Below are 24,980 nucleotides of genomic sequence, written 5' to 3' on the forward strand. Positions count from 1 at the left end.
ACCTCTACTCTTGGGCTTGCTGGCACTGATGATTACCGTGCCTGTGTTGGTGTTCCTATGGAGTATGATATTCTTTGTTATGAGGTTTCCCTTGCATTTATCAATGTACTAGGAATAGCTCGCTATCAGTCTTGGGGGAAACACTGCTTCAAATCAGATCTTCCTGGCTGAGGACCCTGCCCTTTTGTAGATGATATGTTTCTGGACTTGTCCTCACAAGCGGGCCCATTCTTGGAAGACAATGGCTAGGGAGAAGAGAGTCTCCACACCCAAGTTTATTTGAATCCATCTTCCACAAAGGAAATGGCGCTGCTGTTTCAGCTTGGCTACGTTCTGGCAGGCCACTCTGCTATAGCCACCGGTTACCACAGAAGTTATGCTTGCTTCTTTCTTTTAGGGAGACATCTCTATTTCTGTCAGTGAAAATTTCCCTTTCATGTTTTTGATGCTGCCATACCTTTAAGAATTTTTAAAAGTTGCTTCTAAAATTATTTTCCCAACTATTTCTATGAGTTTGTAGAAGACAGGTTTCAGAAAATGCCCAGTCTGCCATATTAAATGGAAGTTTGCAAATGTACTTTTGTATTCAGATTTTGAACCAATTCTTTTCTTTTTCTTTGGGGGGTGGGGTGGGGCACGGTAATTAGGTTTATTTACTTACTTATTTGATGGAGTTACTGGGGACTGAACCCAGGACCTCTACCACTGAGCTACACCCTCCCCGCCGAACCAATTCTTAACCATTATTTTTCTAGTTACACTTTTCAATGAATTAACAAAATATATATTAACAAAAGAAGCAATTAAAAATTAGAAAGGAAGTTTTAGTCAGTGCTACCTGGCTTGAGTGCCTTTTCTAAGCCTTTGTAATAGGCCCAGTTTTCAGGATTCCTCTCTTGTAATCCTCTATAAACATCAGCTGCATCTTCCAAACGACATAATTGCAACAGAAGTTCCCCTGATTGAAAAAAAAAATTCTATTAACAAGTATCTTCTGATTGTAACTTTAAGTTTTCCTCAAACTTTCTCTTAAAATCTCTTCAAATATTGGGAAGTAGGTAGATTCTGCATCCTCCTGAGTTCTCAGTTCCCTTCAAAAAAACTACTGACCATGTAATTTTATTGTCTCTCCTTTTTTAAAGTTCTTATTTAGAAATGCCATCCTCCTCATGTCCTCTATTTATTCAAGTACTTGTCTAACTCTACGCTACTTTCTCAAATGTGCTGAACAGAATCATCATCTACTACTCAATTATTTCTAGCAATGTATGGACAATTTCAACATTCAAATTAATGATCCAATCCAATATCCTAACCTTATGATCCCTTAATCAATTATACGATGATTCTGCTCTAGCAGTCCATAATCATGGCCACATTCTCTCTTCCAGCTACTGGTTTTCTCTCTTTTCCAACTACCAAACAGGCACCTTGCTTTAAGCTTAACTGTCTTGATTTTCTTCTTGTCTCACTAATCCTCCCTTTCAACCTTAGGAAAAAACATTCCCTTTTCTTCAGGCCTTTCAGCAACCTGTAGACTCACTGCTTATCTTGTCTGGACTACATGACCAATCCCATCCCTAAAGGACATTAGCAGCCCCAAATATCAAAATAAGTCTCAAAACCTAGGCCCCCTTACTAATCAATTTTGAGGCCTGGATCATCCCAATTATTTGCCTGATCGTTACCTTTTCACAAATGAATGGACTGAGGAATTGGTTTCACTAGAAACAGATGAGCTCCAAACTCACCCAAGCTTCAAGCACTGGTCAGGAATCCTTTCCTTAATGGCCTCCCATTCACCAAAGATACTATTTTCAAATAAGGACTTCACTCTTGCACCCTTTCATCTCATCAGATAATAAAAATGAACACCTACTGTGGGTGCCAGTGACTTTTAAATGTTTCGCATGCATTAATTAATTCAATTCTCAAAGCTCTATCAGACAGGTTACTATTAGTTTAGTCATTTTAAAGCAGAGAACTTAAACTTGTCAAGGATCTTTCAAATAGTTAATTGTTAAGAGTTGGGATTTGAACCCAAGCAATATGGCTAAATGAGCCCATATTCTTAATGTCTATACCCTGAGTGGTTCTCAACCAGGGGCATTTTTGCCATCTAGGTGACATTTAGCAAAATCTGGAGACATTTTCGGTGTCACAGTAAGTGGAATGAGGTGGTATCTGATAGGTAGAAGCTACCAATGCTGCTAAACATTATGCAACATGTAAGAGACTTCCACCTCCAGCATCTCCATCCTAAAATGCCAACAGTACCAAAGTTGACAGCCTGCTCTACACTAACCAAAAGCCTACTTCACTAAAAACATAAAAAATATTCTGGAACTTTTCTCCCCTATGTAACATTCATCCATTTTTTCTTCCCTTAATCTCCATCCACCTTTCCCTTGCAGAAGGAACTGGTGGTATAGGAATTAACAATGAAACTATCTGCCTAACTATGTCCACTCACCTACTCCAGAAGTTTCAAATTATCCTGACCATCCACCAATCAATGGTCTTCATTACTGGAATGTCCAACAATTGATGATTCTACTATCTTAGTTCACTTTTATTCTCTTTACATACCCTGTCCCCAGTACCTGACTCACTGTAGGTATTCAATACATATTTTGTAGAATGAACTGATGGCTGTTTCCTATTTCACTGAATCAACTAGAAGAGAACTCTCAAATACTCACTAGGTCTACATACCTACTTGCCCATATACTCTACCATCTCTCACTACTGTGGATGAACTATTCACGTTGTTATCTAAGACTAACCCTTCAACTTATCCTCTAGATCACATCCTCTCCACTGTATTGAATATTCTGTCCCTCCTACATCATTATTAAGTGAGCATAAGCACATGCTGTAAAAAACCTTCTTTTGATCCTGTAACCATTCCGCTCACCACCACCTTGTATGTGCTTTCTCCGCAGCAAAATTACTCATATGAGTCATTTATGCATGCCATTACCAATTCTTCTACTTATTTAAATCTACTTGACCTGTTTGGGTTTTACTACCTTCCTTCCGAATGTTCAGAAAGTCCTTCTGTTAAGATCACCAGTGACTTTCAAATTGCTAAAATCTATGGGTCAGTTCTGAGTCATCAGCTTGATTTGTCATTCTTCCTCACTAATAAAGTTGTTAAAAGAATAAAATAAAACAATGAACTTGAGTATTTTGAACAATGTCACATATTTCCATAAAGAAACTGAGGCCCAGGTCTTGCCCTTCATCATATAGCTGGTTAATAGTCAATGCTAGAACTCAAACTAGGTTTTTCAATCTTGTGATCTTTCCATTAAGTCAGAAACCTATTCCTTTAGAACTAATAGATCGCTATGGGATGATCAACTCAAATGAAAGAGGATTATGGATCTATACTTCACAAATGAGATCCAAGTGCCTTAGACTTCCATTTTTTCTTGCTAGTAGCATTATTCTCTGCTGAAAAGTTCACCTGGCAAGAAAAGGCTATATCCACTATGTACACAGATACCATGTTTTTCCAGTATTCAACTTCAAGGGGAGACGAAGAAATATGAAACCAGCAAACTCCAGTTGCCTGGTCTAACAGAGGCAAAGCAACATCTCAGAAGGCAATTCTTGAAAAGCACTTTTTTAAAAATTCGTTTTCAAATTCTTTTTCACCATAAATTACTACAAGATACTGAATGAACTTATTGTTTATCTATTTTATATATATTAGTTAGTATCTGCAAATCTCGATCTCCCAATTTATCCCTTCCCACCCCATCCCCTACCCCAGTAACCATAAGTTTGTTTTCTATGTCTGTGAGTCTGTTTCTATTTTGTAAATAAGTTTGTCTTTTTTTTTAAGATTCTACATATAAATGATATCATATGGTATTTTCCTTTCTCTTTAGAAAGTACTTATATTTTCAATTACTTGTTATTTTTCTTTCATTTTCCATAAGCAGTTCCTTAACTTTTCAAACTATGAAGACTCCTTTTTGTCAGTCCTCTAATAAACGGCAGTACTGGAGATCTTTATTTCAGGATGTGCTATCCTATCACAATCACACAAATAAGCCCCGATCTCTGGTTTCAATTCATGTTCTTTCTATGTATCAGAAAGCACTCAGATAAACTATAAAGAACCCTAGGAGCGCGCCATATGCACGTTAGTGAAGACTGATTTATCAATATATATTATTGGCAATAAAGAAATTTGGTATACACATTCAGTTTTGCTAATAAGCAGTTTTAAGACCTTAATGCTGTCTTATAGAATTGAGCAACTGCCTCCTATGTTTTAGTCAAACTCTATATTTTCAGATCAAAGATACTTTAAAGAAAAAATATTTTACTGAGTCACTTCATTAGACAATTTATTGTTCACAATTATTTTTCCCATATCAACAATAACCATTGTTAAATGTATATTTTCCCATATTACAAATTATTTGAAGTACATGAGTAAGAAATAGACTTTTATTTCTTAAAATAAAAAAGTTGTATAATATACAACTATCAGCAGCAACTAGATTTTTCAGTCTTGCTCTTTGTCATCATTAAATAACAGAATAAATGACATTCTTTTTTAAAAAAAAAAGATACCTTTGGTTTCTTCTACAGCAAGTTTATCACAAATCTGCTTTTCATAGGTACAGAGATGTTCCAGAGCTTCTCTATAGAGACCTGCTTCCCGAAGAACTTGATTCTGATATAAAAGGAGTTCACTATATTCATAATCCACTTTATCGGGGGATGTCTATATATGGATATAAGGAATACTAACAGTAAGAATTTTGTTTTCATATTAGAAAATTGTTTACATGCTTGAACATATACAAGAAGTCAAAGGATAATATATGATTGATAAAACTCATTTTTAAACAATTCCTAAATACCTGTCTAGGGAGCAACTAAGTAAATAATGACAATATTAACTTACAATCCACTGAATAAAGTAAGAATCCATAAGCTCTTACATATAATAAACAAACAGGGGAGAAAGGAAGGCTCTTAAGAGTAGACTGTCAAATAATAAATCTGAAAGGAATAAGACAAAATCACCATTTAGCAACTATCATAGGAACAGTTGTTTCAGGCAAGAATCATAATCATTGAAGGCTAAAACTAGTGATGAAAAGTTTGATGAGGAACAGCCTACTTAAGTCTCAAACTGTTTATTAAATACAAAGGGAAAATATAACAAGTTTATTGTGTAGAAACCTGGCAGACACCATCTTAAGCAAGTAATCAAATGAAAAAAACACCATGTGGCTCTTAATGTGGTGAAATGAGAAGGGTTCAACATCACTTCTGCAGTTTCCTGCCAAAAATGCATAACAATATCTGATAATGAGGAAACATCTAACAAATCCAAACTGATGGACATTCTACAAAAGTACTGCCATGACTCCTCAAAAATATCAATGTCATGAAATACAAAGAGAGCCTTTGAAACTTCCAGTTTAAAAGATGAAGAGAAGTGACAACTAAATGAAAGGCATGATTCTAAACTGAATCCTGAAAATGAAAAGAAAATCCTAGAAAGGATATAAACAGGACAATTAGTAAATTTTGAATATGGGCTGTGGATTAGATAATAACAGTCTATCAAAGTTAAATTTCCTAATTTTTTGATAATCTATATAGCACTATCTATAAAGTTGACTACTGTAGAGTTATTCTTGGGAAATATCACAAAAAGCATTCAGAAGTTAAAGAGCGTGGTGTCTACAATTATTCTGAAACAGTTTTGGAAAAAATTTAAATGAATAAGTTAGATATAGAGATCATAAAGTAAATGTATCAAATATTAACAATTAGTTAATGTGAGTGAACTTCTACATGGAGTTCTTTGTACTATTCTTGCAACTCTTCTGTAAGTTTGAAACTATTTCAAAATAAAAAGTTAGCAACGTATACTTTCTCTTTCAGTTATACCAAGAATCAGACCTAGTTTACCAGGTCTGACTTCTGGCTGTTACCTGTTGTGTTTTCCTAAATTCTTCTAAAATCTTTGCTGCCATTTCATAATCTTCTAATAAATGGTAAGCAATAGCATAACCAATCCATGATGCTCTTTGTGCAGGTCGAAGTTGAAGTAATTGATACCTCGTTTCCTTTAAGGGAAAAAAACCACTTTTTCTTAGGTTTACAGTCTAAATAAATGCTCCTTAAAGAGATCAGGCTAATTTAACACACAACATATATACACATATGCATACATACATAAATATATATACATTTTTTTCTGAATTAACTCAATCCTATGCAGTAATCCAACGCTTTCTCATAGTACAATAATTCATTTAAAAATATGATTAGTCCAGTCAGAAATATAATCACTACTGGGGGAAGGAGGCAAGACTCAACTAAATTCTTTTAAAAAAATGGAAAATTTTGTTATCAGAAAGTACTCACAGAAAGTTTTAAATATTTTCACAATATTTTCTCCCTAGAATAAAAAATTCTCAATTTTACTTACCCTGTAACCCTCAAGATCTCTCATTTGAATCTGTAGTAAAGAAAGGTCCCTTAAGATTTGAAGATTGTCTTTATCCCATTTTAGAGCATTTCTGTAACACTTAATGGCTTCATCATATTTCTTGTCTGACCTCTGGAGAAGCCCATAAACATGCCAACCTAAAGGATTTAGTTAAGGATACAACCTATAAGTCAAGAAATAGTATCCCAATAATATTCCCCAGGAAACTCAGAAAACTATAGCTATTTATAAAATTACAAGCTTAAAAAGAGAATATGAAGATAGAAGGCAGTTTGATACAGTGCAAAGAGCACAGCTTTTCAAGCCAGAGAAAACAGGCCTAGCCTGTCTTGTTAGTTTTGTGACCTTAAACAAGTGAACACTGTCCAATTAGGTTTCTTCAAATATAAAATATAAATAGAAAGTCTATACATCAAAGAATAGCAGTTTGGTGACAAAATGGAATAACATACATAAACTTCTCACTGGCACAAAACAAATGCTCGATAAATATCAAGAATTATCCTTATCTTTAAAAGGAAAAAGAGGGAGGACATGGGTATCCATGATATGTAATTATTTTAAATCCTGTGTGTTTTCTTTTCTTCAGCTAACAAGGTCCTTAGGACAGACCCTCAGTGCAGTACAAAGTTCCTAAAAATCAAACTCAACCACATAAAAAATAAAAATATTCACTCATTTAAATAATAATTATGGGGGGTGGGTATAGCTCAGTGATAAGAGCACACTCAGCAAGGATAAGGTCTTGGGTTCAATACTGACCTCAGTACCTCCATTTAAAAAAATCTTAAATAAATTAAATCCTAATTATTAAAATTTCTTAATAATTAGGGTGCAGGTCACCAAAATGGATAGTCTCCTGCATTCAAAGAACTTAAAGTCTAGTAAGGGACACAGATAAGTAAGTAAAATTATAGTGGGTTGTAAAATATGCTACAAAGGGAGGAAATATGTAAACAATCTCACTCCCCTAATACAGGTCATTTTCACTTTAGATCTTGATTACTGTTAACAGTAACCCATCCTCCTGCCTTCAGTCTCTCTGCTTTTATTCTCACCTGCAAGAGTAACCGTCCTAAAACATACATAATCAAAAGAAAAAACGTCTACAGCCCTTTCCAGAAATTTACAATGTTTCTCCCTCAGATTAGGTTCAAACTTTTCAATCTAACAACTTTTACACCAGGAATCCTCAACAGAGTTAGTAAATACAGAATGTCTAGGGTGGCATGTATAAGTGAAAACTACATATTTAATATTATGAATTGTATTCAAAAAATAATGTTTTCATAATGCAAGAGACAAATTAAAGCTTAATGAAATCTCCTCAGTTGGTTAGAACATGGTTTTAAAAAGCCTGAGACATACTACCCTTCCTAATCTGGCCCCCATCATTTATCTTCCCATCCAACCTTCCTCACCATTTCAACCACCAATATTGAGCACTGCAACACCTTTTAACTGCCTCTAATCTTCACCTCCTAAAAGATCTATCTTCTAGGAGTTTAATATTGATAAAATTTAAAGAAATTTACATTCATCAAGAGGAACCCAATTAAATAAAGCATAGCAAATACATACAGAACCCACGCCAACATTAAAAATGAAGAAAAGATACCTGACAACAGTCTCATTAATTAATCCTTTGCTTACCTTTTTAGCTTCTCGTAATTCCCAACTCATTCACTTCTTTTTTTTTTCTTTAACATTTTTTTTCTTGGTTGGGGGGAGGTAATTAGGTTTATTTATTCATTTAATGGAAATACTGGGGGTTGAACCCAGGACTTCATGCATGCTAGGCATGCACACTACCACTGAGCTATACCCTTCCCTCCTTCACTTTTGCTTTACTAGACTAGAGATAATTTTTGAGTAAGCTATGATGTTTTATGTAATACTCAGAAGTGTTTGGTATAAGTTTCTAACAAGTATCTTCCTTTACTAGACTATAAAATTTCCTTGAGAGCAAAATCCGTATTTTTTCTTAGTCTGTACTTAGTCTGTCTCAGGGGCCTGGTAAACACTTGAAAAACCTGCTAAGTGTTTCAACACTTAAAATTGTGTTAGCCCACAAAACGGGTAAAGAAACATTTGTTAAAAAAAACTATTTAAAAGATAGTAACCCACAATTTCTTCTCTGTCTTCCCTCAGACATTTGTACTTGCTCCTACTCTCACATACTGCTTAATAAAGTAAAATTTACTTATGAGCATTATCAGGGATTATGTTAAGCATAATTAAATCTTTACACCACCACAGTGAGGTGGGCATGATTATCCTCATTTTACACATGAGGAAACTAAACCCTAAGACTATAGTTAGAAAGAACTTGAGCTGGGATTCAAATCTAAGTGAAGCATACTCCAAAGCCTATGCTCTTAGTAGGTACACTATATTGCCTAATACTCCTTATTGTATATCCCTCTGTAAACTTGTATGATGAAATCTACATGATACCTCTTCTTTTTAAGTGTGGAAAGAGCTTTCATAGAGATTTTAAAAGGCAAGTCCCATTTATCTGTAAATAGATATATGTTAGAATATAGTAGGTATAAATATATAAAATAAAAGGTTCCTGAATGAAGGTAGTTGCTATTATTCAATTTAAGAATCACCTTCTCCGGAGTTACATGGTAAGAGGGATCTAAAACCTGATTCCTAAACTGCTGCCTTAGTTCAAGACACCCTAGTCCAATCTTTAAATTTATCTCAAAAAGGATACACACATGACTCTTCAAGTCATTTCTCAAACCTCTACGAACCAATTCATAAGCTTCTTCCTTTTTCCCCAAACAGTTCAATGTTAATCCTTTCATAGCCAGGGTTTCTATTTTTTTTTTTAAAAAAAAAAAAGGAAGAAAAAAAGAAAGAAATTTAAAGATAATCAACAACAACAAAAAAGAGAACCATAATCTCAAAGACAAATGTTACATTATCCTAAGTATTAAAACTTCAATGAGTTTATTGGGAAATTATCCAGGGTTTTTTAGGATTAAAATATTTCAAAAACTGATAAATGAAGTACACACATATTTCTAGATTGGAGGCCTCCCAATATTTTTTTTAGATAAAAAGATATAAAAATGCATGAACATCTGATAATGCATATGCTAACAATATGCAATGACTCTTCTACTGTTCTTTGGGGATGTTCCATGGGATGATCTTATTAAATCACTCCTTTAAAGTCTGAAAAATTTTATCTCCTAACAGATTTATCTCTGCGAATGTAACTTAATAAAGATTACACTCATTGTTCAATAATTAAAATGTACACATAAATTAACTACATTTCTGATTTTCATAAACTTATTTTTATATGATTCTTTGGGATTACTATTAAATATACAAGTAAAAGAAGATGTCAGACACCTATCATTCACAATCAACAGATTAAAAGAGAGCTGAGGGAAATATTAAGTTTTCAGAAAGGAAGAACAGTATTTCTAATTTTATAATGTATATCTTACGAGGCACAAATGAATACAAAATATTCATTATGATTTATTTGCCTAACTTGTAGGACTACAATTTATAATTTATAGAAAAATTAATTAGGAATAAAAGATAAAGATTAAAGATACTATCCTGAGGAAGAGTCAACATTTATAGTAAAATACAAAGAAATGGAAGCAAAAAAGAAGGGAAAAAATTATGTACAAATCATTATAAATCACGGATAATTTGAAGGAAAAGTAAGCAAACAAACAAAATATATTTGGCAAGTAGCAAATCACTATAGTAAGTAAGCCTTTGTTGTTAAACAGGTAAAATGTTTTTTGGCAAGTTTTATTAAACAACTTAAAGTGTCTTAGTTAATGAAAACCCAGGTGGTCATTTAGTTTAAGACAAACCATAATTTATATACTCTTAAAAATACTTTCAATTAAATTATGACATTTCATATGCAACCTGATTTCAGATATGTTAAAATACGAGGGGAAATTGTATTATAGAAACAATGAAATTTGGTACTCTGCTTTACTGAGAGAAACTATGGTGACTACACTATTAAAAGCTGTATTACCATTATGCATACTTTGGAAATGAATATAAAACAACCTAATAGCCAACTGGCCAACAAAAATATTTCTTACCAAGGAAAAGGAGAAAAATTTACATATTTTTATTCCCACTGTTTTCCATTTTCAAGTAACTATTTTACAGTGAAAGAATAGAAACAAGAGTAAAGAAAACTACCAGAGAACTATTACTCTCTCCCTCTTCAATACTAAGAGAACATTATCAAATTAATTACCAAAGAGCCATGTTTCCTAACTACACAAATCAGACCAGGGAAAGCTTATTTTTCCTTTGTCTCTTCACAAGTTTAGCTACACACTCTGCCCTTAGTCTACAAACATCTTACCATCCAATATTCTATCATCACACAGGTAAAAACCTATGTAAACTTTCAGAACATTATAATATATAAATTGTATCTTAAACATGACTGTCTTGAAAAACTAATGAAGATACAATGCTAAATAAAAAGATGCTGGTTCATGAGCAAAGGACCAAATGGACACTTTCTGAATAAGCTTATTTTAAGGAGTAAAATTTCTCTACTTTGATCAAAGTTCTAAAGTAAAATTTTCTTCTAAAATCTTACATAAACTTGTTTATTAAACTTAAATAAGCATATTTGTTCTACTACATTCTTTTGCCTTTCCTAGGGTGCTAATATGCAAACCAGGAATAAATCAGAACTCAAGTAGAATGAGTTATCATTTTCTTGACATTAAATTCAAAATATCAGTATTAAACATCTTCTCACAGGAGTCAAGGATAATACGATCCACTCTATCTAGAAAATAGTTAAGGCAGCTAGGAGTGACAAACCCCAGTAAATGAAACCAGACAAGTAAGCAAAGCCTTATCTGCTTATGCTTACAAGTAAGTGTACAGTGTTTGTACTTACCGCCATGCTCTGCAAATTTGGGATTAGAAAGGATCTGTTTACAGAATTTCAATCCATTTCTATACTGTTTATGTTCATAACATCTCTGTCAAAACAAACAAAAAAACCCTTTACGTTTAGCAAGAAATGCAAACAATTTTAAATTCAGTGCTAAATTCTTGATTTTCTTAAATGCAACAAAATGATCACATGTTACTTCCACATTCCCCTAAATGCAACTAAAATGTCAGGAAAACAAAAACCCACAGAAGGTTCAAATACAGAAAGTAAAAAAGTAAGTCAAAGGGACAGAATGTACATTAGAGAAAACAAGAAAACCATTAGTTCACTCCAAAAGGTCCAACAAGTGTTAATATGTGAAAATTGAAAAACATAAAGATGTAAAAGTTACACTTTTTAAATTTCATTTTTTATTGAAATGCAGTTGATTTACAATGTTAGTTTCAGGTGTACAGCAAAGTGATTCAGTTATATATATACATACGTATATTTTTTCTTTTCAGATTCCTTTCCATTATGTTATTACAAGAATTGAATATAGTTCTCTGTGCTATATACTAGTTCCTTGTTGTTTATTTTATATATAGTAATGAGTATCTGTTAATCCCAAACTCCTAATTTATCCCTCTCCCACCCTTTCCCCTTTGGAAACCAGTTTGTTTTCTATGTCCATGAGTCTGTGGTTTGTAAATAGAATTTATGTCATTTTTCTTTAGATTCCACATATAAGTGGTATCATATGATGTTTGTCTTTCTCTGTCTGACTTACTGCACTTAATATAATAATCTCCAGGTTCATCCATGTTGCTTTCAGTCAAGAGGATGGAAAAAGGTATTCCATGCAAAAGGAAATCAAAAGAAAGCCAAGTCACAATACTTGTATCAGACAAAATAAACTTTAAAATAAAGACTGTTACAAGAGACAAAGAAGGACACTGCATAATGATCAAGGGATCAAACCAAGAAGATATAACAATTATAAATATGTATGTACCCAATATAGGTGCACATCAATATATAAAGCAAATATTAATAGACATAAAAGAAGAAATTGACAGTAACACAGTAACAATGGGAGACTTCAACATTCCACTTATATTGATGGACAGATCATCCAGACAGAAAGTCAACAAGGAAAAGCAGACCTTAAAAGGACACATCAGACCAGATGGACTTAATTGGTATTTATAGAGCAGTCCATCCGAAAGCAGCAGAGTACACATTCTTCTCAAGTGTACATGGAACATTCTCCAGGATAGATCACATGTTGGTTCACAAGGCAAGCCTTGATAAATTTAAGAAAACTGAAATCATATCAAGCATCTTTTCTGACCACAACGCTATGAGATTACAAATCAATTACAAGAAAAAAAGTGCAAAACCACAAACATGCAGAGGCTAAACAATATGCTACTAAACAACCAATGGATCACTGAAGAAATTAAAAAACAGAGACAAATGAAAAACGAAAACACAACGATCCAAAACCTATGGGATGCAGCAAAGGCGGTTCTAAGAGGGAATTTTATAGTGATACAAGCTTACCTCAGGAAATAAGAAGAATCTCAAATAAACAACCTAATCTCACACTAAAGCAATAATAGAAGAAAAGAAATCACAAAGACTAGAGCAGAAATAAATGAAACAGAGACTAAAAAAAATAGAAAGGATCAATGAAACTAAAAGCTGGTTCTTTGAAAAGATAAACCAAAGTGATAAACCTTTAGCTAGATTCATCCAGGAAAAGAAGGGAAAGGGCCTAAATCAATAAAACCAGAAATGAAAAAGGAAAAGTTAAAACCGACATCACAGAAATACATAGGATCATAAGAGGCTACTATGACCGACTATACACTCACAAAACGGACAACCTAGAAGAAACAGACAATTTTTTAGAAAGGTACAATCTCCCAAGACTGAATCAAGAAGAAACAGAAAATATGAACAGACCAATCACCAACACTGAAATTGAAACAGTAAGTAAAAAACTTCCAACAAACAAAAGTCTAGGACCAGATGGCTTCATGGGGGAATTCTACCAAACATTTAGACAAGAGTCAATACCTATCCTTCTGAAACTATTCCAAAAAATGGCAAAGGGAAAAACACTTCCAAATTCATTTTATGAGGCCACCACCACCCTAATACCAAAACCAGACAAAGATATCACAAAAAAAAGAAGAAAATTACAGGCCAATATCACTTAGGAATACAGATGCAAAAATCCTCAACAAAATATTAGCAAATCATATCCAACAATACATTAAAAAGGCCATACACCATGATCAAGTGGGATTCATCCCAGAGATATAAAGATTTTTCAATATCCACAAATCAATGTGATACACCACATTAACAAATCGAAGAATATAAGTTATATTTAAAAATTGCATTTTCTCTCTCAAGCCACAAGGGACAAACAACTGCATGCAAATTTAATGAAGGGGAAGAAAAAAGAACCACACTAAGGCACATCATAAGGAAAGTTCAAAGCCTGGAAATTGAGGTCCTTAAAAACTTCCAGAGGAAAAAAAAAAGTCACATAAAAAGGATCTGTAATCAGAACAGTACTAAATTTAATTCCAAAGTTAACAATGGAATATTGCTGAAAGCAATAACTATACACAGCCTTCAAAATTCAGAATTCCTTACTTAGCAAAATTTTCAACCAAGTATATGAGTAAAATGACATTTTAAAGCTTCTCAGAAAGCTAAAATTTTATCTCTCCACACTCTTCCTTAGGAAGCTACTAAAAGGAATCAAAACAAACAAAAAAAGACAACATGGGACTTAGTAAATAAGTAATCTAACGCAGAAAAAAGGACTGGAGAATAACCACTTCAAAATGAAAGAGGATGCTGAAGGCCCTGGAATAGGTCTCTTGCAAGGGCAAAAATGGAACCATTGTACTTAATATGGAAAATATTATTTATAAGCACATGACAGAAATAAAAGCACATCTGGGGAAAATGAGCAATAGGTCTATAGAAAACCAGGCAAGTGAATAAGTAAAGACAGGAGAAGGCTTATATGAATGTATGGTTCAGTATAATATTTAGCTCAACAATAAATAATACATATATAATTATAAAAATGTAAATATTTAGTACTGGTTTATCCAAATATTGTGATATAACTATAATGAGAGAATGAGGAAAAGACAAATGCGCAAATGTGTGAACGATGAAGTTCTAAGCCTTCAGTTTCCATAACTGAAAGTCAACAAAAGTCTAAAAGTCATTTATCAAGAAACAGTATTACTAAGCAATGGGAAAGCAAATACCAGAGAAAATGGCTAGAAGGAATGAGGATACTTGACTCTGGAGTAGGAAGGTAGGGAAGGGGAAAGTTGACAAACTTTTTCCCATTATAAACCTTTTAGTGCTATTTGACTTTTTAAGTACTAACATGTGCTTTCGTAACAATTATTATTTATAAAGTATTGAATTCATTACATTAAAAAAAAACCCTGCATCTTAAAGCTATGATGATCTATGCCAGAATTCAATATCATGTGTTTAAACAAATTTTACTCACAACTTTTGAAACAATACATTCAAAATCTGGGAGGGATAGTTAATGTAAACAATAACAAAAATCATAGTAGAAAAATGCGTAGAAACAAAACAAGAAGTCTAAAATTTTACATTCAGCATCAAGAAATCAATCGCTTAAGCCCAATGGTACAGTCAACTACAAAGCTGTTCTATAATCTATTATGTACTTACCATCTCTGCTTTGATGTTCACATCTCAAACCTAATATACTATCCAAAACACAACTGATTTATTCTTCAGAATCTATTCTTCACCATGTCTTCACCATCTCAGCAGATGCCCTTCCTTAACTCGCTCTCACTCAGATGATGAAGCAAAAAATCTAATTATCCTCCATGCTTTCCTTCCCTCACACTTCCATTCTTTGGTAGATCCATCAATTCGTTTCTCTGCAATAGCTTCCTAACTCTCTGCCCCACAAAAATCAACAGGCAAATTGATCTGGGGATAAAGAGGGAAGCGGTATCTTGGGAGCTATCATTAATCATATTCAGCCAAAGAAACATAAGGCTAAGCGACTAAGTTAAGTGTTCCTATTTACTCAGCAGAAAGCCTAAAACTAACGGTTTTCTTACAATAATTTAAATAACAATAAGCACTAAAGGAAGCAATGATGTAAAGACTAGGCTACTTAAAAGGAACCCTCTTGACCAGTCACTGTTTTCAGGAACTACATATACACAGAGAACAGTTTGAGTGCACTGTTCTTAAAACCCTCAATTAGCTTTCTAAAAATTTATTTCTCTAAAAATACAGCAAGGGAACTTCCGCTTTGGGCCATAATGGAGTAACTGAGGCTGAACTTGTCCTTCCACCATAAACAAGAAAACTGGACAAAATGTATGAAACAACTATTGTCAGACATTGGACAAGAGGCAGCATAGAACTGTGAACCATGGGGGTGGGGGAGACATGATTAAGTTTAGAAATGTCACTGCTTTATACATCACAGCACAGGGAGAAGGATCTAACTCTGAGCACAACAGTCCACAGAGTTGAAAAGACAAAGACTGAAGTTCAAAAAGGCTGAGGTACTCCGCAAGGCAGATTACTGAAAATGATGGAACTATTCAGAGAAAGAGATCCAAAAATCTGCATGGGATCCCCATGCATCTGTTGCTGAAAATTGTTAAGAATTAAGTCTTGCATATACAGGGTGAAATTTCATGAGACCAAAGAATGACCAGGAAGCAGTAGGTTCAACAATTCTCCATGCTCACATGGTACTGAGAGTTCCAAGCAGCCAGAATGGAGTCTTCAATGAACAGCTGCATAATTCAGAAAATTCTGTAGGAAGATCTATTCAATAGTAGACAAAAACTAGTCCTAGAATAAGTGTACTCTAGATGTTCCCTAACAAAGCCCTAGACTGATAGGCAGACAAGTACCTTCACTGCTTGTTGTAATAAAGTTCAACACTCTTAACACATTGATTGCCCACTGTGGATCAGGTGCCTCTGAGGAAACCAACTGTCACTCAGCTGGGTGACGTGGTGGAAATCAATGTGTTAAAAAATAGTTAAATCCAGTAAAACAATATAAATTTCATAATCCTCGATATTCAATAAAAAATTACTAGATAAGCAAAGAAGCAGGAAAACATGACCCATAACCAGGAAAAATAAAACAGAGAGATGGTGGAATTATGAGATAAGGATATCAAGACAACTATTATAAATATGATTAAGAATTTAAAGAAAATATAAACATATGAAGAGAGAACTGAAACATGGGAAAAAGCCAAATAACACTTTCAGAGATTAAAAAATTTTTCTACAATGAAAACTTCATCAGATAAGATTAAAGCAATCATGACACTGCAGAAGACAAGATCGGTGAAATGGAAGACATAGCAACAGAAACTATCTACACGGAAGCATAAAGAGAAAAAAGACAAAGACTGAAAAAAATAGATTACCAGAACCACAATGACCCTTCTTTACAACTGAAAATTCTGAAGGCATGACAACTCTAAATGTGAAAGGTAAACCAATAAAGCTTCCAGAAAAAAATATTTTTAAGTATCTTCATTATGTTGAGTGAACAAGATCCCTTAAACAAGAAATTTTAAATGTTCAAGATAGTGTTAAAAAAATAAGGCAAGCTAGAGAAGACATCCACAATAAACATACTTGACAAAGATCTTATATCCAGAATACATAAATAACTTGTGTAAGTCAGTAACAATAAAAGACAGCTTATTAAAAAATTGAGCAAGAGCCTTGAAAAAACACACCCAAAGAGGTTATCTAAATGGCCAATAAACCTATAAAGGGTGCTTAATTACATCATAACCACAATGTCATACCTTTAAATTATACTTAATTAAAATAAGTTAGATAATATCAACTGATAAAGAACAACTGGAACTCTTATACATTGCTGGCAGGAGAGAAAACTAATCAATTGGTCCAAGTGTTCAGCAGACAAAATGTTATGGTATGAAAATAATACCTCAATAAACCAGATTTTTAAAAAATAGTTTGGCAGTAACTAATAAAACTAAACATACACATACATTGACCCAGCAATTCCAATTTTAGGTATATACCCAACATACATTAACCAAAAGACAGGGAAAATGCGAACAACATTTATTAATAGTTGAGATTACAAAAAAATGAAAGTGTTAAAAAGGAAACCTAAAATTAATGACACGCCAGAACTAATAGGAGCAAGTCATCAAAAGCCTAATAATCTCTTTTAATTTACTTTGCATTAAAGATTGCTTTTACACTTAAGGCTTAAATTTACCAAAGCCAATACAGCAAATAAGATACAAAAAGAGTCTAGCTAACAGACTTCTCTGTCAAAGTATACAAATCATAAATGTCATCTCTCTATCATATTCGTAGCATTACATTCTGAGGTAATTTTTACATACTGGAAACATTATAAATGGAAAATTTTACTTCAAGGAATTAGTTAAGTAGTAAAAAGAGCTGCATTCAGAATCAAACAGCTCTGTTTTCAAACACTGATTTCAGACAATAAAACCAGTTATGTAATCTTAAGTACTTGCTGAGTTATCAAAAAGGAATCTTAAATCATGGAGATAAACCATGAGAAAAAGATGTGTAAAACAGTAATAATAGCAAATACTAAGCATTTACTATGTGTCAGGCACTGTGCTAAGAGCCTTATAGGGAAACCTCATTTAATCTTAACAATGGCATGAAGTAGGTACTCTTTTTATTCTCATTTTAGATAAGATAGCTGAGGTCCAGGGAGGTTACATAATTTGGCCAAGGTCACACAGCTAAGTGATGGAAAAAGAGATCTGAACCCAGACAATCTGGATTCAGAGTCATTACACATAACCATTAAAACTCTCTCTCTGTAACAACAGAGTAACCTAGCACAGTAAAAAAGGAAAAGATTGTTCTTAAAAATAATAATAAAACCACTAATGAAAGTAAAATAAAGCCATTGTAGAAAGCAGAGAGAGAGAAAAGAGAGGGGAAAATTAAGCCATATTCCCATCACAGAAGCAACTGCTATTAACATTCTGACTTTTTTTTAACAAGAAAGTTTTAATGCAAAAATTACATAATAGTCTGCTATCCCACAGTGTAAATGTGAACTTACATCAATATAATTCATGCCTAAAAAAAAATTCATAACTGGCATATAAAAATCACAGACATTTTATATTCTTACTTGACATGAAAATATGACTTTATTTTATATAGCTGAACTACTCAGATTCCAGTATTTTTTTTTCTTAGTCTTACTGGAAATATCTTATATTGTTCACAGAACCACATTTCTCAAAGGGATTTCACACTAACATCTCATTTAATCTTCATGATACTCCTGTAAACTAAGCACAAAAGGTTCAATCCTTATTGAGCAGGTAAGATTTAGAAAACAAGCAATTTGCCAGAGATTACATACCTTGTTAGTGGCAAAATAAATAGTTTGTATTGGAGGGCCTACAGTCTAGGTCTTCTGAGCCCCAGATGAGAAGAGCCCTTTCTCCCACGTACAAAAATTTTATTAAATTTTATTAACATAGATGTTATTAAAGCCAAGAGTTTTCATCTTTTAACAGATTCTTCTAATCGACAAATTTAACTTTAACCTCACCTTTTGTTTCTTTGCTTAGTCAGTATTACAATCAAATAGGTAATAAAAATGCCCAAAAAATAAGGTGAGAAAAATGAACACACACACAGAATAACTAATCAACTGGATAATTCCCCCAAACAACTGAATTTACCAAGAGAAAATTAAAAACCAAAGTCCACTTTCTTTGAATGAGATAATAATAGTATAGCAGCTTTTTATTTTATCAGACTTCAGAACAGTAAAGTTTCAGTTCCTAATGATTATGCTCCCAATTAATGAAATTTGGCAGTCTTCCACCCTGAAATTGTACTCAATGCTATTAATCCAATTATCTTCTGTCAAAATGACAATGTGTAAAAATAATTCAGAATGGCATACCCCTCCAAATAACTAAGAATTCATTTCTCCCCCATCAAGAATGAGTGTTTATTTAAAGAAACAGACCTCAATCTCTATTTCATAAAAGCACCACTCCTACAACAGGTCACTCATTACTAGTGAAAGTAGTATTCTCACAGTTTAATGGAAAGAGTAATAACAAATACTCGACTTAGTTTATCCCATAAAATTTCTTTAAAACTTCCACTCTTGCCCAAGGATAAACGCTAGCAATATACAGAGTTAACAAGAAAAATAGGAAATAGTGTATATTTCATTCAACAATTTCTTTCCCCAAAACATATAAAGCCAGATCTGTGTATAATTCAATTTTAACAGAGGTTTTTGTCTAATCAAAATGAAATCTTATAAAATCAGTCTTAAAATGTAATAGAAGATACAATCTTAAGGACTTCTTTTCTGAACCATTCAAAAGGTGTAAATGTACCAAATTTAAAAAATAAGTTTATTTGCTGGTTTTTAAAAATCCCATGTAACTCTATCACTAAAGTTCATTCTACAGAACTATATGGGAAGAAAGTTACCATGATAAGATTCTTAATGCTGCTTTAGCCAAACCTGTAAGACTTAAAGTAACTTTTTAGAGAATTTACTTTTACTTAGGGAAAGACCCAAAATAATACACACAGTACACCTGGAGCAAAGGTTTCACAACAATTCATTTAAAATAGGCTTTGTAAAACAACATGGTGGGCAAACATAGTAGGTTCTCCAAAACAGAATCATCAAATTAAATAAAAATACATGTCTACAATCCCATCTCCGAAATTTTTATATTTGAGGAGTTCCTGAAATTTCAGAATTGTGAATAAGGGTTTTCCTTGGTATGGAATGAATACCACAGTATTCTATTTGTCACCCTGTCTATAACATGGGCATATGTTAATTCAAAATTAAACATAATTTCATTGTGCCCACCAGGGATGCCCTGCCTTCCCTCTCCATTCTGTTGATTCTTATTTTGTGGTTGGCTTTATTCCTTTGATAACTATGTAAGTTTAAAAAGCTAAAGCTCTAAACTGTTCTTAGAGACAACAGTAAATAAATGTACATTTTAAAATAGTTTTAGCTATCAATGAGTTGCTCTTCCTAGAATAAACTTTGCCTACCCCTCCAAAAAACAAAAAAATTAAAAAACTAAAATAAAATAAAATCACAATAAAATTTATCTTGCCAGTAAAACTAAAAATAGTAATAGCTTCAAAAATATTAGAACATTATATAGACTGTTAGCTTTTACTAGCAGCTAAATTTTAAAATATTAACACTGTGCTATAGAAACAGTACAGCAAAACAGGATATAATTAAAATAGAATGAACTGTTACAATTAAAAAAAAAAATCCCATGAGCTAAATGCTAGCACATAGACTTTGAGATTCCTGCTTCCAAATGTATAGGAATGACTGATACCAGCTCATGCTCCTGCAAAGCAAAAAACTGGTTAAGTAAATATGAAATAACTATTTTCAGCCACTGGATAAGAGCCAACACAGGACTGTGCCCTCAAAAGGGAAACAAAGTAAATCCCAAGAAAATCTCCCCCATCCCCCCCCTTTTTTAAACCTAGAGGCTTTTTTCAGACTATAGAATAGGGAGGAGGAACACAAACAGAACATAGCCGTCTTACTGACCTAAGTACATAGCTAAGTTAGAAACTGCTTGAATAGCTGAAATTTATGGAGCAGGGTATCAGAAAGAATTGTACAGAGATGAAGTTCCAGAAATTTGCATAGGAATCTTTGGTCAAATAGTAAACTGATCAGGTACACTGTAGTAAATTGATCAGGTACACTATAGAATTCTACTCAAGTTAGCAAAGAACAACTACCAAGTAGCACGAGCTGAACAATTACTGATGTTCATACATGGCTGAGAGGTATCTCAGTTCCAAACATCCACTTAAGAGACTTCGTTAAACACTCCAGGATTCATCAGAGACCCAGAAAGGCCATACCTTAGGTGTAACAATAATCTAGACCCACTTTTATTAGAGCTTAAAAATGAACAAGTTGATGCACAAGCAAATTAACCATCCGCAGAAACAAAACTCTTACAAAAGACAAGATCCAGACACTCCATATCCTAGTGTCCATGATATTCAACAGTATGAAAAAAAACAAAAAGTATTAGAAATGTGAAGAAACAGGAAATTGTGACCCATGACCTATAGAAAAAAATCAATCAACAAAAACAGATTCAGAGTAATGACAGAAGTAGCAGACAGACTTGAAATATTATTACGATGTGGCACAAGAGAAGAGGGGGTCTGCAGGCAGGATGGCAGCTACTATGGCCTGTGTGGGCCGGTTAGAGGAAGAGGCATTGCGACGGAAGGAAGGGCTGAAGGCCCTAAGGGAGAAAACTGGGTGCAAGGACAAGGAAGATGGGGAGCCAAAGACCAAGCAGCTCAGAGACGGGGAGGTGGAAGGCGAGAAGCACAGGGAACTCAGGCTGCAGAACTATGTCCTAGAGGATGAGGACCTGAAGAGGAGGAGGATGCCCCAGGCCCAACCAGTTGCGGTGGAAGAGAAGGTGAAGGAGCAGCTGGAGGCCACCAAGCCAGAGCCCAACACTGAGGAAGTGGACCTGGCCAACCTTGTACCACAGAAGCCTGACTGGGACCTTAAGAGAGACGTAGCCAAGAAGCTGGAGGAGCTAGAAAAGCGGACTCAAGAGGGCCATTGCGGAGCTGATCCGTGAGAGGCTGGAAGGCCAGGACAGCCTGGCATCTGCAGTGGACACCACCACTGAACAAGAGGCCTGTGACTCCGAATAAGGCACGCCCTGTCCCCTCACCTGTCTATCAGGCCTGTCCTGTAGACAGATGGTCTTGGGCAAGGGTTGGGGCTGGGCTTGCCATCACCTCCAGTTTGGCTTCAGAACAATGACTCCCTGCCCCATCAGTCTGAACCCTGCCCCAATGCGGTGAGGTCAGCTCCTTGTCTCCTGAGTGGTCCCCACCATGCTGATTGGGGGCAGGGCCAGCAGTAACTCTGTCAGCTTGCTGTATTTGTACATATGTATGTATTTTGAACTTTTTTTTAATATCTGGAAAAAGAAACAAGCAGATTTGTGTGTGGTAGAAACCTACCAAATATTTCCTAGGTCCTTGGGGTACTCTGGGTTTGGGATATAGAGGTGATGTTTTGCTTGTTTGTTTGTTTAATTCTTTTTTTTAAACTTTTTTTGTTGAATTGTAGTCATTTTACAGTGTTGTGTCAGATTCCAGTGTAGAGCACGGTTTTTCAGTTGTACATGAACATACATATAAAAAAATTATTACTATGTAATATTAAAGGACTGAAAGGAAAACATGGACACAATCAGAAAACAAACAAAATCTTAACAGAGAAATGGAAACTATTAAAAAATGGAAATTATAGAATAGAAAAATATAGTATCAAAAGTGAAAAGTTAACAACATGGGCTTAAAATATTAAACACTGCAGTGAATTTGAAACTGTGCAGTGAACATAAAACCACTGCAGAGAACTTAACATGGCTGCAGTGAACTTGAAAACATATAACAGGAACAATTCAAAATGGAAGATGAAAGAGTAAAATGACAGAGAAAGAAAGGGAGAAAATGAACACAGAAATTCAACCATCTGTGGAACAATATCAAATGGTCTAATGGCCTAACGAGAGTATCAGAGAAGAGGACAGAAATACAAAAGTGGGGAAGATATTAAAAATTGCAAATTTGATGAAAACTCTAAACCCACAAATCCAAGAATCTCAACAAACTGCAGGCAGGATAAACTAAAAAAAAGAAGAAAACAACAAAATAAAAACAAACAAAAAAAGAGGGACATCACAATCCAAAAAGTAAGGATAAGAGAGAAACTGTAAAAGTAGTCAGAAAAATGCCTATATTCTGAAAGGTCTCCAATTATCACCTCTGCTTCCATCTTAAGAAATCAGAAAAACAAGAGCAAATTAAACTCAAAGTAAGCAGAAGAAAGAAAAGAAGAAAAAAAAGCAGAATCAATGAAATAGAAAAAAGAAAAGTAGAAGCGATCAGTGAAACCAAGAGCTGGTTATTTGGGAAGATCAATAAAATTGATAAGCCTCTAGCCAAACATGGGCATAATCACAAAAATACAGCACAGTGAAATAATCAGAACCCCCGCTTTCTAGACAGGGGGTGAGAAGAGGAGCGCCTGTGAAACAAAATAAAGGGAAGATCACAGAGAAGGTGGAACTGGGGAAAGTAACCCCACAAAGTTGTTTATGAACTCTGAAGTTCATCAACATGTGTGGTTCTGATCCTATTCGCAACATGCAAGACTAAGAACTAAACTCAGATACATCGTCCAGGCCCTAGACCAGCTGTTGGATGGCACATAAGCAGGATAGATCCAAACAATACTAAAAACATTTTAAAAGCTGAACTGATGTTAGAACTACAGACCACAGAAAGAGTTGAGACTTGCAGCCTGAACCTAGCCTGATTCGCTAAAACAAAATTAACCTTCTCCAGAGGATATGAAACAAGACTCAGAGTCTGATAAACTGTAATTCAAAAACATCTAGGATAAAATCCAAAATTATGCGGCATGTGAAGAAACAGGAAAATCTTAACTTGCATGGGAAAAGACAAGAGATACCAATGTAGAGATGAGAAAGATATTTAAGACTTTAACTATTGTAAAAATGCTGGAGGAAGCAACTAGTGAACTCTTTGTAACTTTTTTTTCCTTTGGTGGGGGGACAGTGTTTAGAACTCACTGTAAAGGCTCGATACCAGGATGAAGATAACAGGAAAGAACCAGCATACTGGAAAATAGATCAATAAAACATATCCAACCTGAACAACAGAGAGAAGAAATTTTTCAAAAATGAACAGAGCCTTAGGCAACTGTGCCAGAAGAATCCAAGAAGGGAACCCTCTAGGTGGCCCGGTACCATCCATCAGCACGTTGGCTGAGCTCAGGCACTATGATACCAAGAGATCATAGCATCTGAAACCACAATGTTAAGGCCTTTTTGCCATAATATGGAAAATCATTCCACTGATTCTCCTAGAAAAATTATCTCTAATCTCACTAATAAGAACACGGAGATTAAGAAATCTCTAAAACAGCTGGCTACTTATATAAATAGAACAGGGGGAGGGTATAGCTCAAGTGGTAGAGTGCATACTTACCATGCACAAGGTTCTGGGTTCAATTCCTAGTACCTCCTCTAAAAATAAATAAATAAACCTAATTACCTCCTTCCCCCCATTAAAATAAAAATTTTTAAATAAATAAACTATATAAATTGGACAAGCTGTGAAAACTCTAGAAAAGCCCAGATCTACTGCAGAAAGTTCATCATCCTTTTCCAAATCCTTGTTACAGAAAAAAAAAATAGTTCCCTAGAAGTGGGAACTGTGACATGGCAAATAAACTCGGCTATTTACATAAATAAAAGATAGTAACAAAAAATTTAAGTAAAATACACAATATATAGATTGGGCATTAAGATTACATACTTATCTTTAATATTAAATATACTTTTCCATTGTTTTCCTTCAGCTAATGCAAAAAACA

The 24,980-nt window shown here is 34.1% G+C and overlaps 1 protein-coding gene and 1 pseudogene across 2 annotated transcripts in view; one reads left to right on the forward strand and one right to left on the reverse strand.

The window, feature by feature from the left end:
- Nucleotides 1-24,980, reverse strand: part of NAA15 (N-alpha-acetyltransferase 15, NatA auxiliary subunit) — a 73,679-nt gene that overhangs the window by 35,416 nt on the left and 13,283 nt on the right. For both annotated transcript variants that reach the window (XM_006200093.4, XM_031692144.2), the window contains exons 2-7: nucleotides 11,415-11,499; nucleotides 9,216-9,320; nucleotides 6,473-6,630; nucleotides 5,973-6,107; nucleotides 4,594-4,747; nucleotides 839-958 (exon numbers count right to left, since the gene is read on the reverse strand). In XM_006200093.4, coding sequence (XP_006200155.1) covers nucleotides 839-958; nucleotides 4,594-4,747; nucleotides 5,973-6,107; nucleotides 6,473-6,630; nucleotides 9,216-9,320; nucleotides 11,415-11,499 — 757 coding nt within the window. The remainder of the gene's footprint in view (nucleotides 1-838; nucleotides 959-4,593; nucleotides 4,748-5,972; nucleotides 6,108-6,472; nucleotides 6,631-9,215; nucleotides 9,321-11,414; nucleotides 11,500-24,980) is intronic.
- LOC102525743 (coiled-coil domain-containing protein 12 pseudogene) lies at nucleotides 21,718-22,219 on the forward strand (annotated as a pseudogene).

This window comes from Vicugna pacos, chromosome 2 (genome assembly GCF_048564905.1).
Source record: "Vicugna pacos chromosome 2, VicPac4, whole genome shotgun sequence".
Classification (NCBI taxonomy): domain Eukaryota; kingdom Metazoa; phylum Chordata; class Mammalia; order Artiodactyla; family Camelidae; genus Vicugna; species Vicugna pacos.